Here is an 18,620-nt window from a genome sequence, read left to right as displayed (position 1 = left end):
ACAACAAACACTCTGTGAGGTGAGTGAGGCTGAGAGACTTCAGAGAACTGTGACTGGCCCAAGGTCACCCAGCAGCTGCATGTGGAAGAGCGGGGACGCGAACCCGGTTCACCAGATTACGAGTCCACCGCTCCTAACCACTGCACCACACTGGCTCTCCCAGGAACCCCAAGGTATGGATCTGCTCTTTCCAGGGGAGTGGAACATCATCCAGGACAGGCTGCATGCCCACCCCTTGGGCCCCAAAACCAGGAACACATAACACTTCTCTTTTTTCAGGTTTCAGCTTCAGTTTATTGGCCCACACCCAGCCCATCAGCATTTCAAGGCACTGGTCTAGCACCTGAACCATCTCTGTTGATTCAGTTGGAACAGAGAGAATGATTGGTGTCTACTATGCCAGAATGTAATTGCTGTTTTCTTTTTGTGTGTATTTAATTGTTGTATAATCCACTGCATTGTATTGTATGGTTTTATTATTTGCAAATGGCTTTGTCACTGATCAGGTTTATTGTTGTGCAAACAGCTTCGAGAGCCTCCGCTGAAGAGCAGGTAATAAATGCCCTGCATAAATAAATAAATGCTATTGCCAAGTTGCCTCAAAACTGGTTGAACGATGGTATAATAAAAGTGGATTGCATTGCAAATTAATCTAGTTTCACTGGAAGCCTACCAAAATTGCGTCATTAAAGCAAATTGTCTAAAAATTCTACTGTAATAAGCTGTATTGGGCCCCTGTTGTGTAATCGGATTTATAAAAGAACATCTTTCAGGAATTATTAGGAATTCTGAATTGCCTGTAATAGCAGGCTTGGCAAGCATTAGGAGTTAATATGTCAAGAATTCCATGTCAAGCACTGTCTCAAGGGGTCTTTTAGCAACTAAACAGCACCCAACAGTATAATAAGAAGGCAGAGCGAGTGTTACATGTTGTCTATGTTATTCTGAGGGATGTTCCACAGAAACAACTTAATCTTATGCAAGCTATATATGGATGAAAGACACTAATGATACAATTTTAAAGAAAAACGTAGCGGAATGTATGGAAACTTGGCTTAGAAGAATGGACAAGAATCTAGCACTGGCTTCGTGAAGACCAAATAATACAGCTATTGTGAAGCTATAAGGTTAACTTCAGGGCTGATGTGTGCCTCAGACATTGTGCCTGGGCTAAGCATCAGAAGCACTGACTTGGTGAACTATGCTCTGGAGCATGGGTAGGCAAACTAAGGTCCGGGAGCTGGATCCTGCCCAATCGCCTTCTCAGTCCGGTCCATGGACGGTCCGGGAATCAGCGTGTTTTTACATGTGTAGAATGTGTCCTTTTATTTAAAATGCATCTCTGGGTTATTTGTGGGGCCGGCCTGGTGTTTTTACATGAGTAGAATGTGTGCTTTCATTTAAAATGCATCTCTGGGTTATTTGTGGGGCAGAGGAATTCGTTCAGTCCCCCCACCCCAAAAATATAGTCCAGCCCCCAACAAGGTCTGAGGGAGAGTGGACCAGCCCCCTGCTGAAAAACTTTGCTGACCCCTGCTCTGGAGTATAACTGGGTCAATGTGAGCTTGCTTGAAATGTGGCATGTTAAAATAAGAGGAGGGGGAGTCTGTTGGAGGGTAGAAGATTGGGGAGAGGGCAACTGGGGTATGTTAAAGCATTCAGTGGGTCAGGGACCATGGACCATGGAGAGTGGTTGGGTCTCCTGTGTAAGGAACAGGTTTAGGAGATGAGAGCTTTTCTTATGAAGGTTTCTGTGGTAAAAAACAAACAAACCCGCATATGGAATACACTCCCACAAGAAGTAGCGATGGCCACCAATTTTTATGCACACTTGTGCATAAGTTTCTCATACACATTACTTGGCTGGAGGACTGCGGTGCAAAATTTGGGACAGTGCAACTCTTGAAGCTGTGATCCGGAACACGAGTCCTGAAAGATCTACATTGGATCAAGGTATGTTTCCAAGCACAATTCAAGGTGCTGTTGCTGACCTTTAAAGCACTAAACGGCCTCAGTCTTGTACAGTGGTACCTCTGGTTACGTACTTAATTCGTTCCGGAGGTCTGTTCTTAACCTGAAACTGTTCTTAACCTGAAGCACCACTTTAGCTAATGGGGCCTCCCACTGCTGCTGCGCTTCCGGAGCACGATTTCTGTTCTCATCCTGAAGCAAAGTTCTTAACCCGAGGTACTATTTCTGTGTTAGCGGAGTCTGTAACCTGAAGCGTATGTAACCTGAAGCGTATTTAACCCGAGGTACTACTGTATACCTGAAGGAGCATCTCCACCTCCATCATCCAGCTCCGAAACTGAGATCCAGCACTGAGGGCCTTCTCACTGTGAGAAGTGAAGTTACAGGGAACCAGGCAGAGGGCCTTCTCAGTAGTGGCGCCCACCCTGTGGAATGCCCTCCCTTCAGATGTCAAGAAGAGTAACTATATATAATCTTTAGAAGACCTCTGAAGGCAGCTCTGTGTAGGGAAGCTTTTGAATGTTTGTTTTATTATGATTTTATATATATTAGAAGCTGCCTAGAGTGGCTGGGGCAACCCAGTTTGATGGGTGGTGTACAAATAATAGAATTATTATTATTGTCTGCTTTGAATGCAAACTGGATTATTGCATTTGTCCCTCAATCCTATGACTAAACAGCTTTCCACTTCATTCCTTGCTCTACATTTTATGCATCCTCCCAGCATTGCAAAGCTTCTCCCCTTGTTGGAATAATAAGTTGCTATTTTTGGCTGGAAGAATGAACTTGCTGTCCTGAGTCAATTTCCCTAGCAAACGACAGCAAGCTAAGCAGCAGGGACCATTTCCTGGTATAATATACAGGGTGAGAGGAGGGACTGGAAATTCGATCTCAAGATACAGCTCCCTTAGCTGTTTTGGGGGACTGGCAGCCACCACAGTCACTGGGAGGCTTCTTAATTCATACAGTGGTACCTCGGGTTACATACGCTTCAGGTTACATACGCTTCAGGTTACAGACTCCACTAACCCAGAAATAGTGCTTCAGGTTAAGAACTTTGCTTCAGGATGAGAACAGAAATTGTGCTTCGGTGGTGTGGCAGCAGGAGGAGGCCCCATTAGCTAAAGTGGTGCTTCAGGTTAAGTACGGACCTCCAGAATGAATTAAGTACTTAACCCGAGGTACCACTGTACTGCCTTGTTAAGAGGTATATGCAGGAACTGGAGCTTATACTTTGGTCACAGTGAAAAGCCCAAACTGATAAATGGGCACATACCCTTTTGGAAGCCCATTTACCAAGCTAAGTAAGAGAGGATCACTGCAAAATGCAAGAAGCTTTTTACCCCAGTTGTTGTTTTTTAAGGTCAGCAAGGGACAGGAATGCATGAACACGCAAGCTATCCAGGAAATCTGTCTAAATGCTTACTGCTATTCTTAGTGGAAGAACAACAGATTCGGCCTGGAAGCATCTCCATGATGTCAGAGCATTGTTTCATTACAATGCACTGTCAACCGGATGCAGGACTTGTTCAGAAGGTCAGAGGAGCGCAACTTAAATCCTGGTAGAAAACAGCGTTCAATTACATTTGCCCCTCTCCATGAAAATCAGTAACCGTATAACCATTACTGCATTTACTGGAATCTAACGCTCACCGTTTTGGGGTCAAATTATGTTGAGAAAACTAATGTTTTGGTTTGTGATGTTTCGGTTTGTGGGTTTTCTTCCGTTCATATTTTTATTATGCGTTTTGTGTTTTTTATATTGCGAACTGCCCTGAGATCAACGGGTGGAGGGCCGTATACAAATCTAATAAGTAAGTAACAATTAAAATTTTCAAATATTTAATATTTGTGCGTGCCAACACACACACACAGGCTCTATTCCCACTCAAGATCCACTGAAAGTGATGGGCAATTTGTCCCATCCATTAGAGCTTTTAGTAAGACTTTCATCCCCCCCCCACACCCCCATTTGATTTGGGAACACTTTGGATCAACAAAAAAGGAGGCTGCCTCTGTCGTGTCCATGTTCATCCTCTTGTCACTCACCACTTGCTTTAGAAGATCCACGCTCAATGCATTTTAGTTCCCAGGCATCTGCCCATGGGGCTCTCCTTTTGGTGAAAGAACCAAAGTAAGGAGGGGCATCTTTTTTCCCTACTGAGGGTCACCTGTCAGCGGGTGCCAGAGGCTAGAGGTGGATGGAAGCACCCTTTCCCTTTTGTGCCACACACATGAATTTAAACAAAGCTCTGCAGGAGACGCTACTCACATTTGAAATAAAGGCATGTGGAAGAAACAGTTTGGTGAAATGAATACCGTTTGCCTCAAAATGCTACATTTGGAACAAACTTTATTTCATCTCCCTGCCCCACTGTGCCTTCCGTAGCACGACAGAACACAAGCTGACGGTATAATGACTCTGGTTTGGTTTTGAAAACAGCATCAAGATCAAATTCCAGGCTGTTTCAATGCGCTTATTTCAACACACTATTTTCATTACGTTGCCCCAGTTTTTCGAAACCACTACATTTCGCATTCCCTCAGGACGAAACACCCCTTACAACAATTACACCACTACGAATTAAAAATTGATTCAGACTAGATGACCATGATTTGCTGTAATGTTTTATGTGGTTGACTATGGGCAGATATACGTTTGTAATATACGAAGCAAAATGACGGAATACATATGGCATTTCTCTGTTGACATAACTTCCTGACCTTGGAGAGAATTAGGAAAATGGCTTTTTCTTAGCAAGAACTTTTCAAATATATCCCGATAACATGATTTTGCACACGATTTGCACAAACACCAAAAGAGTAAATATAAATAAGAAGTTGAACATTCATTTACCTGAGCTTGTTTCATGACATTACACGACAATATATTTTTTATTTTAAAAAATCCCCAATAATTTTAAACAATTATAAAACATTAAAAACTAGAGCTAATAGGAGCATCTGCAACTTCTGTTTAGAAAAAGAATGTGCTGTAAAATACATGCAAGACACTGTTAACCATAATAAATGCTTTCAATACATGAGAAAGAGGCCTTTTAAAGAAAGCTCACTCCTTAAATCATTTGTTTTGAAGAAACTCCAGAGAAGTTAATGGAAGTTCTCCAAAGCCAGTGACTAGAGAACTGTAGTCTGGAATGAATGCTTTCACTGACTGCAGCAGTTTTGGGGACTGGTTCACACAACTGCAAGACCAAGATTCTAGGCTGTATCCAAAACCAGCCCCACTCAGATTTGGCCCATTGAAGTTAATGAAAATGCCTACACTGAGCAAGACTACTATTGGCTACAAACCACTCTCTGTACAATGAACACATGCATTTACCTCCCAGCATGTGAAGAACATGGCAGGCCCAAATCTCAAAACAAAATACTAATGAAAACGTCGTAGAAATTGTGGTTATTCCAATGTCCCTCCATGTAGGGGTGCATGTGGGTGCAATTGAAATTATTCAACCCCAACTGCAAATTGGGTTTATTATCAAGGTTTACAGACTTTGCAATAAGCAAATCAAACGAAAGCGGAAATAGCTCAACACAACGGATGCTTCAAGTGGTTTCCCCAAAGTCAGTTGAAAACGCAACTTATACTGGCTTCTCCAGTCGCACATCTGCAATGGGGGTTGAATAATTTCGATTGCAACTCTGTGTGTGTGTGTTTATCCAACTAAAGTTTGTGTGAACCAGCCCTTATTCACAGGTAGATACAGTGCACATTACCTACATCGCAAACACTGGTGCAACTTGTGTTTGTTCTGGTTAAGAAACAGGTCACATCTATGTCATACATTCAAAGCACTCTTGTGTCACTTGCAGTGTTAGAAACTGAGATATGAAAGCTAGGAGCTAAATGGCACCTTAAACCAAGGTTGTGGGTGCAACAACGGGATGTCCAGGTGTGCTTTTTTTATAATAAGAATACAAAGCTGGAAATGAATGAACGGCAGCTAAAATATTACGTTCATTTCCCACACAGTCTAGTCCTTCCCCTGCCCACCCCCTAATATTCTTAAGAGGGTCTCTTCTCCAGTCGTCAGAGAGGGGCTGGAAGTGGGGAGGCAGAAAAGGGTCCTCCTTTCCTTCCACGCTGCAGTTTTAATTGGAAATCTTAGGAGCAGCACTGCGCCCAGAGCTCAGAAACTGCTGGCGCTAATGAAATTCCCGGTTGCATAATCCACCTAGAACAATGGGAGTTTTGAACACTGGTCACTTGAACAGTCATGGCATCCCGCAAAGAATTCTGGGAATGATGGTTTGTTAAGGAGGGCTACAGTTCCCAGGATTCTTTGGGGGAAGCCATGACAGTTCAAGTGGTATAAGAGTGTTGTGTTTGTATGGTGCGGATGTGAATATAAGCAGCACCCTTCAGCTTTACCACTGCTAGATTTTACTGGCGATATGCAGCCATTGGAAGCCAGCCCTTGCAGTGGGAGCAAACCACAGTTTAGAGCCACAGCCTCTCCCCCCGATGCTCCCAGCCTTACCATAGTCTCAGATTTTTAATCTACAGCAGGTGACTACAGAAAGTTACTGGTGGAGCAGGCACATTAAAGGGACTTACATTAATTAGTAGTGACAGTGCTTTGGTTTACATTAGATTTGTACTTTTAGCAATGAATGCTTTCTTCCTCACAATCTGCCGAACCTCAGAACTGTAGAACGTGCGGTGTTTCGCTTCAACCTCTGACTTGTTTACAGATAAGGACGAAATGAGTTGAATGAAAATCAAAGAGGAGGAGAAAGTTGGCTGGATCAGAGCCTCATCCTGGATTGGGCAGCAGCGATTGTGAATTACAGATAATTGTTCTTATACTTATTTTAAAATAGGCCTCCAGTTTTATGATCTGATTGACAGCTAACTTCAATAACAAAAACACATTGAATCTTGCCTACTCCACTCACCCACCCCGCTATAATGTCATTAAAGTTTAAGCAGAAATAATCAGACTTTCTCTGTAGCATGACATCTTCTGGTGAAAGTGAGTTCTACTGAGTTCAGTGGTTTCCTCCCAGGCAAACAGGAATACAATCACAACCTTCATTTGGAGAGGTTACAACTTTTCTAATGAGGGCATTTCTAGCCAGACATTGCCTCACAGTTTGACGGGTAATGTCATAATAATCAATTTATATATTTGCCTCCTTTCTATGGTAGGCAGTTCACAATAACACCATCATTCCCTCTCCTCAGGGACCCCTAGATACTGTCGTTCCATGAAAGAAGCGAGGGAAATCCCTAATACAGTTCTCAACATCTCCACTAACAATAATTTGCAGGATTCTTTGAGGGGTAAGCCACGGCAATTAAGTGGGCATCAATTTGACATCTATATTCTACGTAGTACATCCGTCCTTAGAGAATTGCAAACAGCATTCACAATAGGAAATTCACAAGCGCTTTGGCTGATTCATTGGCTACATGATTGTGACTTGCAAAGCTCTTCGGATGTACATTGGGGAGAACCAACACTTTTTTAAAAAAAAGTTAGGGTGGGAGAGAAAATTTACATAGTACAGTGGGACCTTGGTTGTCAAATGAAATCTTTTCTGGAAGACTGTTCGTCTTCCAAAACATTCAACAGCAAAGGGCTATTGGCAACTTTCATTGAGAAAATTGAAAAACACGCCTCGGAATTCGTTCGACTTCTGAGACACGTTCAAAACGGAAGCAATTACTTCTGGGTTTTCGGGGTTCAGCTTCTGAAATGTTCGGCTTCCGAGACGCTCGAAAACCGAAGTTCCACTATACACAGTACAACCTTTCGTTGGCGCACAACCTCTAGCAGAGGGTTCTGACCATGGCTGAAAATCCCAAAGATGGAAAAGGTGACTCAAAGATTTGGCACCACTACAGAGAGCGGAATCCTAGCCAAAAGCATTATTTTAATATATTAGAATCTTCAAGGGAACAAGGCTCCTGTTTGCCTGCCATGGCAGCACAGGTTCGATCCACAACCACAAAACAGGATTGACTTACTTTATTGTCAAAATGAAGCCTCTGGAACAGGGAATGACAGTTGCCCACAACTAGGATAAAAAAAGAAGAAAGAGGGTACCTGGTGCCTTAAGAGATGGGGAACCTGTGATCCTCTAGATGATGCTTGACTCCAAACTCCCATCAATCCCGGACAACATAGTCATCAGTCAGGGATGATGAGAGATGTCGTTCAGCAACACCTGGACGGCAACAGGTTCCCCAGCCTTGGATAAGCTGGTACACAAAACTCAATTGAATGGCTCAGAGTTGCTATGGCAACTGTACATTCATCTACATTCATATAGGTAACCTTCATTCAATGCCTTGAAACATACTGACCCTATTTCTGGACAGCCTCCCCCCTTTTTTTAAGGCAGACAAGCAACTTGATTTCACTGATACAAAATAAGAACTACACAGACCCATTCATATCAAGGCAAAATAAAAATCTGAACAGTTACAAACACCGTTGGGTGAGGAAAACCAAGTAAAATTTTTATATATAAAAAATATATATATATATACATATACAACCTAGTCCAAAAGTGTCCATACAAAGGGACCACTAAAATAATAAAAAATAGACTTTAAAGGCATATTCAGGCTAGCTCGTGATGTACAAGGCATTTGACAGAGACGAGTTTCTGTAAAACAGGAGTGAAAAAGCTGTGGCCCTCCAGATGCTGCTGAACCCCAAAATCCATCATTCCTGGCCACTTGCCATGCTGACGGCATGATGGAAGATGAAGTCCAAAGTGTCTAGAAGGCTGTTGTAGCCTGGGCATCATTTTGTAAAGCACATTCAAGTGGGGTTGGAGACCCCAGACTACGTGGTTTTAAGGCCCTTCCAGACATGCTTGTTTGTGTATTCATAATGATTTGTGCCCATGCTGGCTAGGGCTGAGGGAAGTTGGAATCCTGTAACATCTGGAGGGCCAAAGGTTTTCCTGCCCCTGCTGTAAAAGATCTAAGAGGGTTGAGCTTATTCTGCCTTCATCTGCTCCCTGACATCTAAGGGCAAGGTTTCAAACAAGGCGTCTTCGACCACCAGGCCGCTCCTTTTCAGTGCTCTGCATTCACCGAGTTCATGGGGGAGAAATTCCAGGTGATTTCCTTTGATGTCCAAGTAGGTCAGCAATACCAGATTCCCAATTTTAGGCGAGAGAACGGACAAGTTGTTCTTCCCAATCTTCAGCGTCTTGAGTTTTTTGCAGAAGTAGAGCTCGTCTGGCACACTCTCCACTTTGTTGCAAGTGATTGAGAAATACTGTAAACTTTGCAGCACCCCAATTTCCGGGGGAATGAACCGGATGTCATTGTAAGACAAGTCTAAGTATCTAATTTTGTTACAGAGGAAGAGGTGGGATGGGAGGACCTCTATCTTGTTGTGGCTGAAAGAAAGACGTTCCAGACTGGAGAGCTTCTTTATGTGCTCAGGGATGTAGGTTATACTGTTGTGCCACAGCTTGAGGACGATGAGTTTCCTAAGGTGTTGAAAGCTAACAATTTCCTCTATCGATTTGAGGTTGTTTTCCTTCAGGTCTAATTCCTGGAGGCTGGCAAGACTGAACACAGCGTGAGGAATGCGCTCCAAGTCGCAGTGCACCAACTCTAGTTCCGTCAAGTTGGCCATTTTCTTCAAGTTGTTGAGCATCACCAGCTTAGTGCCGTCGTTGTGGATGCACATTTTCAGAAGGTGACTCGAAACATCAACCACGGACTGTGGGATTTTGGACAGGTTGCTTTTAATGTACAGAACTTTCAGGTTCTTGAGCTCCCGAAAGGACTCCAAAGTTATATTTTTAGAAATGTCATGGCACAAAGAACCAATCAAATTCAACTCTTCCAAATTTCTGAGCCCATACATCCAAGGTGGCAGCTCTCGGAAGTCATCAAATTTGACATTCAAGACTTTCAGATTTTCTTTCAGGAATGCCAAGGCTGCACTGTGGATCTTTGCCGAACATTGGTACAATGAGAGCTCCTGGAGATTATCCAACTGCACAATGGTGGCTGGTATCATGACGTTGTTAATTATTTCGAATTTCAGCGCTTGAACCTCTGTTATTTCAAAAACTGTGTCGGGAAGTCCAGACAGCATAAAGAGCTGTAGTTCCAAACGGTTGTGGGCATTCATCTGCAGTCTTTGCCTCAACTTCTCCGCAGTCCACTCGTTGTTCAGATTAAGCTGTTTCAGTTTGTTTTCGCTGACCTCAGAAAGGAACACAGCAAACCTCTTGGAATAAAGTGGGTCATATTGGTCTATCATGTGTAGCATAAACGCAAAGTCATTGCGGACATCCGGGATGTCGTCGATGCCAGTCTCTTGCCGGACATACTCAAAAGAGTATTCTTTGAGCGAGCGGTAAAATAGCCAATACAAAGTGTAAAGGCATGTAAATCCATAGATGCTTACAAAGCACAAATAGCAGAAGGAAAGTTTAGAAAACAGATGCGCCATCGTATGGTTGCAAGAAAAGTTCTTATAACCGGTCATATCCTGGATGTCAACATCGCAGTCTACAGTGAACTGAACCTTTGAAACAAGGGCGCTGTTGTAGGCAATGATGATAAGAAATTTAATCACCTTCAGCACCGTTTGACGAACGTACATCGCGTACAGCAGGTCCCCTTCTTCAACATGAAGCCGGAACTTCTTCACTTTCTCAAACAACGCTTTGGCCTGTTCTCCTTCCTTTTTATCCAGAGCTCCCGGGGTCCCTTTATCCACAATGAACTTCTCAGGTATGGATCTCAGAGACTGAGCCTGGACCAAAGTCCCCTCTGCGCTAGGTTGGACTGTGTTTGACCTGCTGATGTTGTTCTTCCTGTTGTCCTTCTCTTCCGAGTCTTCTCCAGAGACCTCTGACAAAGCCCTCGTGGTCCAAGGAGAGTCAAAGCACTTCCCCAGGATGGAGATGAAATGTTCGATTTTGGAACTCGACCCGGGGAATTTGAACCAGAAGTTGCTACACAGCATGAACACCAGAGTGTGGATGAGGACAAGGTAAGGGAAGTATTTTGCGTACCAATGCAGGGCACGCTCATAGCACATTTGGTTGATGAAGCTGTACTGCTGGAGGTCCAAGTCAGTCTTGAGGCCCTTCATTTCAACAGTAGCAGGAGGTGTGGATGGCTTGGGGGGAAGAAATGGAGTCGTGTCAGAGTCTAGATTTGACACATTGGGAAGGTGAGAATTGGTCTGCGGAGGCTGCACCCTTTTTGGAAGGCATATGATCTTATCCTGCATAACCTGCAACGCACACAAACAAAAAAAGTTTTTTAAAAATTGTACCATTTTTCTTTCAAGTAAAAGCACGCAATCTGCTTGATCTCAAAGAATAAGGGAATGGTCTACACCACATATTTATGGCCTGTAGTGCTATCGTAATATTTTGACCAATGACATGTCCCTTACTTGTTGATACTAGAATCAAGCAGCCGTGGGAATGAACACAGAAACTCACAGTACTGTGCTTCTTTAGATTGCACATTTACAAATAATATATTTTCAGTCTGCTCCCCCTCAAGATTTTTGTAGCCGATTTAGAGGATCCCCACTTCTTTCAGGTTATATGAGAGCCAGAGTGGCGCTGTGGTCAAGAATAGTGTTTCTCATGCATGGGTCCCCAGCTGTTGTTGGACTACAACTCCCATCATCCCCAGCTAGCAGGATCAGTGGTCAGGGATGATGGGAGTTGTAGTCCAACAACAGCCAGGGACCCACGCTTGAGAAACACTGGATTACAGTGTTGCGCTAAGACCTGGGAAGTTGTAGTTCTGGTCCCCACTCAGCCATGAAGCTCATGGGGTGACCATGGACCAGCCACTGTCTCTCAGCCTAACCTACTTCACAGGGTGGTTGCGAGGATAAAATGGGGAGGGGGAGGACCATGTACCTGAGTTGCGTTGGAGGTCTGGTGGGAGATAAATGCATCAAATAAATAAATCAGCACCCAAAGCCACCTTGGCTGGCACTGATGGAATCACAAAATAGTAGAGTTGGAAGAGACCACAAGGATCATCTACTTCAATCCTCGGCAATGCAGAAATTTTTTGGCCCAACATGGGGCTGGAACTCACAGCCCTGAGATTAAGAGTCTCATGCTCTACCAACTGAGCTATCCAGGAAGCCGTAGTCCAAAACGAACGGAGGGCCCCAAGTTGGAGCAGGCTGCTCTAAGTCAAACAGCTATTAGGAACCGCTACAACCTACCACCTCTCAGTGGTGTATCATGGGCCACCCCACAGGGGTGATTGCCCCAGGTGCGAAATTGTTAGGGGGTGCAAAATGTCAACCCCCGGTGCTGCCTCAATACAGCTGCGCTCTTTTGTTGCTTGGCTCCACTGAAAATGCAAACCAGAAAGTGACAACAGAATGCCTCTTCTTTTCTTATCTCTGCGGCTGTGATCTCCTGGGTGATGCTGACGCTGTTAGGCAGTTGAATGCAATGAGAACTCTATCCATTTCCCTCCCATTCCCACACCCTCCGCACAGCCCCAGGAGCTGGCAACCCACGCTATGCCACTGCCACTACTGTGCTGCTGGTGGTAATTGTTCTGTCCACTGCCACACAGAGTGGATGCTCACAGCCCTTTCAAGGCGAATATGCGCAAGACAGATGAGAAGGCTTTGCCAAGGAAGAAGTCCACACATGTGGAGAAGCATCTACTTCCCTTCAGAACACAGTGGAGAAATGACTCACCACATCAGTGCTTATATACGACCACAGTTCTGCGGATGACAAATTTCTTTTTCCATCCCTGGTACAATTAGTCTGGCGCTGTTTCCGAGGACGGCGCAACCCGAAAATGCGGCTGTAATGTACCATTACAAAGTGCTCAAGGCTCCTCGGGTGCTTTCAACTGTCATGTGTCTGACAGGGAACCAGACACCTCGCAGGATTCTACCCTCTAAATTAAATATTTAGCACTGTTATCAATAACAGTGACACTGCAGATGATGGATTGGTCTCGGCTACTGGCATTACTTGAGCGATCACAGATTCATGCCAGGAGGGAAAAATCCTCATTGGCTTCGGTTGAAGGCACAGCTTGCTATCTAGAAAGAGCATTTATAAAATAGCAATAGGCAGGAATGCAAATATTTGCATTCTCACATGCCATTTCCCGGAGCTGCGCTCGCTTTGCACATTCTGAGTGTGCTTACTTCAGCAAAAAAGAACTGGTTGGTGGCTTCTATAGCCAAACAAGATCCATTTTCAGTATATTCATGCAATAGTTTAAGGATTCGGTAGTGCAAAAAGAAGGAACGGCCAGAGCCAAGAAAGAGGCAGGCAGCCATGCCACGAGGTCAAAATGGGCAACCTGAACGCAGCTCAGTTTGTTCCTGAGGGCAGATGCGCAATGTACATTTAAAGCACATTCGGTGCACATTTACAGCGCATAGCTTCCCCCAAAGAAACTGGGAACTGTCGTTTGTTAAGGTTGCTGGCAATTGCAGTGCTGTGAGGGCGAAACCACCATTCCCATTATTATTTTTTTGGGGGGAGTCATGTGCTAATATTTACAGGACCGCCTCTCCTGGTATGCCCTGCAGATGACCTTAAGGTCTATGAATAACCATAGTTTAGAGGTTCCGGGCCCTAAGGGAGTCAGACTATCCTCCACCAGGGCAGGGCCTTTTCAGTGATGGCTCCGACCTGGTGGAATGCTCTGTCCCATGAGACTAGAGCCCTTCAGGATTTAACCTCCTTCCGTCAGGCCTGTAAGACAGAGCTATTCCACCTGGCCTTTAATTTGAATTCAGCCTGATCTTTTATTTCCCTTCCCTTCTCTTCCCTCCCCTTCCCCTTTTATGCAGATTACCCACTCTGAGACCCAACAGCTAATTCTCCCCTGGCCTCCTCACTGGCCGAAGTAGGACCAATTCAGCCAGCTAGCCCTGGTGATTATCTAATGCTTATTTCCCCTAAATTGATTTCTGAATTTTGAATTTTATTGTTATTCATGTTTTTATATTGTGTTTTATGCTGCTTTTACAATTAAGTGTTTTAAATTTGTTTTTAGCTGCCCTAAGCCCAATTTTTGAACCGGGAAGGGTGTGGTATAAATTATTAATATTATTATTATTATTATTTGCTAATATTAAGCACAGTCTCTAATTTAATTAACTGTAAGACAACCACGGGCACTACAGGGCTGGATCCAGACTTAGTAATAGTTACCGGTATATCAGATCAGACCCATTGAAATCACTGACTTTTGAGTCCCCTTCTGCACTACACATTTAAAGTAGCTTCATACCACTTTGAACATGACTCCCCGCCACCCCCATTATCCTTTAACTGTAGTTTGTTAAGGGTAAATGGCCATCTGTCATGGATGCTTTAGCTGAGATCCCTGCATTGCAGGGGGTTGGACTAGATGACCCTTGGGGTCCCTTCCAACTCTAAGGTTCTACGTTGTTAGGAGAGCCCTATTACCCTCCCAGAGCTGCAATTACCAGAGTGGTTTAACAGTCAGTCACTCTTGCCAAGGAACCCTGGGAATTGTAGCTCCTTGAGGGGCAATAGGGGTCTAACAACTCTCAAGATCAATAAAAACTACAATTCCCAAGATTCTTTGGAAGAAGCAATGACTGCTGAAGGTGGTATGATGGGCAGTGCAGATGGGACCTTGAAATCCCATTTAACTAGGATTAAGCCTTTTTGAATTCAATAGGACTTCTCTGAGCAGACATGGTTAGGATTGTGCTGTCCGTGTAGATCCAACCCAGAAAAGACCGAGAGATGCAAAAAGAAATATAAACCTCAAGCTGTTGCCCCAAGGGGAATGGATTGGTCTTGCAATGCCTAATATGGTTCAGAAGAACATCTCCCAACTCCCTGAGGTTCAGTTTTCCTGGTTCAAGGGGGGCTTCCTCATAATTCTAGTCCAACTGAATGTTACAAAACTTTTGACACTGTTGTAGAGACCACCCTAAACAAGTCCAGACAATCTGATGTTGTTTAAACTTTCAGCTAAACCTTGTGGAATTAATATGAGTTATTAGTTAACAGGCAAGCCATTAAGACTTTCTGTTATTTTGCCTTTCGGGAACATTTATTAATTAGGGGGCATGAAATAAAACAAACACTTCCATGTCATCTCTAAGCAGAACCAAGGGAGAAAAATAAGACCAGAGATTGCCAAATGGGAGAAAGAAGAGGGAGAGAGGCAGAAATGGGTGCTGCTTTTTCCTTCAAAGGATTCAAGCTATTTAAGAAAGTATCACACACAAAAATGGTGGGAGGGGAGGATGAACTTGGTGTTGCCAAGCAAGAAAATGGATCAGGCTCAAAGCTTCTTAATTGTTTGCATTTTGACTTGATGGGGAAACAACAAATTCTGAGGTTTTGTTTTGCAACTTTCAGGTGCACTTTGAGAACTTTTAAGTGGAGTGAATTTTAGCAGCAGGGAGCCAAAAGAACCGTGGGCAGGTTTTTTAAAAGAATGTTCATGTCGATTCTGTTCATTGATTAGATTCCAACCTATAAGCACTTAAAAAAAATATATGGAAAGTGTTCAATTTAGTAGTTTCTCTCCTGTATTGTTTAACCAAGGATTAGTAGTACAGTTGTACCTCGGAAGTTGAATGGAATCCATTCCGGAAGTCCATTCGAACTTTCAAAACGTTTGGAAATCAAGGTGCGGCTTCCGATTGGCTGCAGGAAGCTGCTGCAGCCAATCGGAATCAGCAGAAGCCCTGTCAGATGTTCTGGTTCCAAAGAACGTTCACAAACCAGAACACTCATTTCCGGGTTTGCGGTGTTCAGGAGCCAAAACGTTCGAGTCGCAAGGTGTTTGTCAACCAAGGTACAACTGTAGTAACAGGAGTAGTGGTAGTAGTAGTAGTAACAGTAGTAATAATAATAGAAATTGTGACTATCTGTCTTCCACTCTGACCAAATCTGCTAGCACTTGGGAACAGTTTTCCAGCCCTACCTTGGCAGCATCAGATTGCATTCCTGTTTATTTACCTGCAGCGTGCAACCAAAGACGCCAATCATCAACATGGCAACGGAAAGGTAGTCTGTAAAGACATCCCACCACGGCTTCAGCACCCGGAAGGCTGGCTGCTGCTCAGAGAACTGGCGGAATTCAGTGATAGGAATCATCGTCCTGAAAGACAGCGAAGGGTGGCGGGGCGAAATGGTTATTTTGTTCCATGTAACTTAAAAAGTGAAAAGACCCGTTTTCCTCCTCTGTTTAAGGAGGTCACATAAATTCGCACTGATGTGATGGCCTGGTCCATGAAACCTAGAAGCAGATGTCGTTAGTCATCAAATCAGGAGGTCCTTGGTAGCATCAGCTCTTCTCCAGTCTCTCCACTGAACTTCCCAAGGCAGTAGTTGGTTTCCCAGGCTGGTTCTCTGATTTGTTGGGAACCTCACAAGGCAACCAGATGTTGCTGGAATACAACTCCCATCATTCCTGACCGAGGCAGGCTGATGGGAGTTGAAGTTCAACACTGACCACCCTTGTTATAAGGGAGTGCATCAAGCTCTTTCCAAACTTGGAAATTCTATTGGGGACTTAAGAGTTATCAGGCCAGGGCTTCCCAAGTCTGACCTGTCCTAATAGGAGAATTGCTCCTTAGAATTCAAAACCTTGCTTTCCAGACCTGTCTGAATGGGACCTGCCTCATTCTAAAACAGGCTGATTATGGACCCCCACCTACCCAACCTACCTGTCAGTCCCAACTGAGGAGACTCCTGTCTGTCTTTTCCAGCAGCTCTTGGGGGCCCAATTTATATCAGCTCCATGATGGAGTGGATGCTTTTCATACAAGAGATCCCAGATTCCGTATCTGCTATCTCCAGTTACAGCTGGGAAAATCTCCCATCAAAACCCCTGGAGAGCTTATGCCAGCCAGGGTAGACAACTTTGATCTAGATGAGCCAATTATCTGACTCAGAATAAGGCAACTTCACATCTACTGCTCACCTGTGGCTTCTTCCCAAGCCATTATGGTACTGCCTCAATCCAGTAGCCCTGAGGAACGTACATATAAATTATCTCCAGTCTGGTACTATGCCCTAGAAAAGCAGAGAATTAGTCACTGCCCTTCCAAGGCCCCAACAGGTGTTTTTTTTTGGGGGGGGTGTTTGGACACCTTGTATCACATCATCAGTAGCATAAGGAGGATGCTAAATGAATATTACAGAGATCCGCACTCAGCTTATGTACGAAGCATTTTTTTAAGCTGCAGCATTGCATTCCTTTGCTTGTGGAATTCAACTGGGTTACGAATACCTCTTATGTTCATATTCACAATTTCAAAAGTCTCTGATACTCTGATGATTCCAGGACTAGTGTTGAAATCCAAACTCCAGACACCATTAGAAGCAATGTGGGGAAGATTTTTTCCCCCTCTTCTGTCTCACAAGCTCATTAGCAAAAATGAATGGATGCCAATTGCAAATACAGTATTCGGCAAGAACGGCAGATTTGAGTTTCTAGCTTTGCTTGCTAAGCAAGGCTAAAGCGAACATTAGATCACTCTCTAGGAGGGCATCAGAAAAATTCCTGAAGCAAAGTGCCCTAATAAGCATAGGGGGGAACCCAGTTCAACATTTTCCTGAAAACCCCCATCGCAGAACATTAGCCAGTCAAGGACACCACTTGAAAATGCAGATGCACCAGAAGCTATTATCATGTGCAAAAATCTGCGCTCGGTGCACATGTAAGCAAAGTGCTTGAATTGAAAGGTCACAACTGCCCACCTGCACTGCAATTCCACTGGAGAGGGAAACAAACTGCCAGACACAGCAGAAAGAGCCGTCTAACCTTTTCTCAAAGGACAACAATCCTATTCCATGCTATCATTCAAAAGACCATGAAGTGAACTGCACAGAAAATGGAGGATGATTTATTCCGCCCCCCCCCTCTTATTTTTGCTTTCCTCTTTGAAGAATGGTTTGGTAAAGCTCTGCCAAAAGTTACGGGAAAGCACGAGGTCTCTTGCTTCTGTAGTTCCTGTACTCCCCTGGGAGAACAGAATCAATTCATTAGAGGATTCAGCAGCACAGGCTACACAAACCTAATTGTTCTCTGCACTTCTGTCTCCGCACGGTCTCTGTGAATCCACGGGAACCTTTGCTGCACTGTATCTGTTCTCAGAACTGTGGTCTGGGTTGTGTGAACTGGGCCAGGGAATATGGGGATGGATGGTCCAAGACTCTTGTTTTCAGATCTGTTCCAACCCTATGATTCCACGACATCCCATTTGGATTTCTGAAAATCTCTACTTGCTTTCAATTTCTTTTCTATAAACAAGTTACTCCTTGCTAAGGGTGGTGTTTCAAACCAAACAAACAGGGTCTTTCAAAGCCCCTTTCAAATTGTTGTTTCCGTATCATGGAATCAATAATGTTGGGGGAAGCCTAAATCAACTTTCTGTTTGATACAGGAAGTCTAGAGCTAGGACTTCCCCCGTCAGATACTACGAGAGCTTCAGCAAGTGTTGTTCTCCCCTGAATGAATCAGGGTCCTCAGATCCTCAGCTTTCTTTAAAAAGAGAGAGTACATTTCCAGCATTTGTAGGACTTGAGACATGAGGCAAAATGTACAAGAATTTGGCTTGTTAGAAGTTACTTGTTTATTTATTTAAATATGTGCGTACAACTGTGTCACAACAATGGCAATT

At 44.0% G+C, this 18,620-nt stretch overlaps 1 protein-coding gene across 1 annotated transcript in view; it reads right to left on the bottom strand.

Moving 5' to 3' along the window:
• Window positions 1-4,581: 4,581 nt before the first annotated feature.
• The window catches only part of LRRC8C (leucine rich repeat containing 8 VRAC subunit C), a 37,860-nt gene continuing 23,821 nt past the window's right edge, over window positions 4,582-18,620 (bottom strand). Inside the window, exons 2-3 of the mRNA XM_083511067.1 lie at window positions 15,952-16,093; window positions 4,582-11,222 (exon numbers count right to left, since the gene is read on the bottom strand). Of these exons, the coding sequence (XP_083367193.1) occupies window positions 8,952-11,222; window positions 15,952-16,089 (2,409 nt within the window). The 5' untranslated portion in view covers window positions 16,090-16,093 and the 3' untranslated portion in view covers window positions 4,582-8,951. The remainder of the gene's footprint in view (window positions 11,223-15,951; window positions 16,094-18,620) is intronic.

This window comes from Podarcis liolepis, assembly GCF_965112155.1.
Source record: "Podarcis liolepis genome assembly, chromosome: 6".
Taxonomy (NCBI): Eukaryota; Metazoa; Chordata; class Lepidosauria; order Squamata; family Lacertidae; genus Podarcis; species Podarcis liolepis.
Note: the sequence above shows the minus strand (reverse complement) of the source record. Positions and strands in the feature narration are given on the sequence as shown.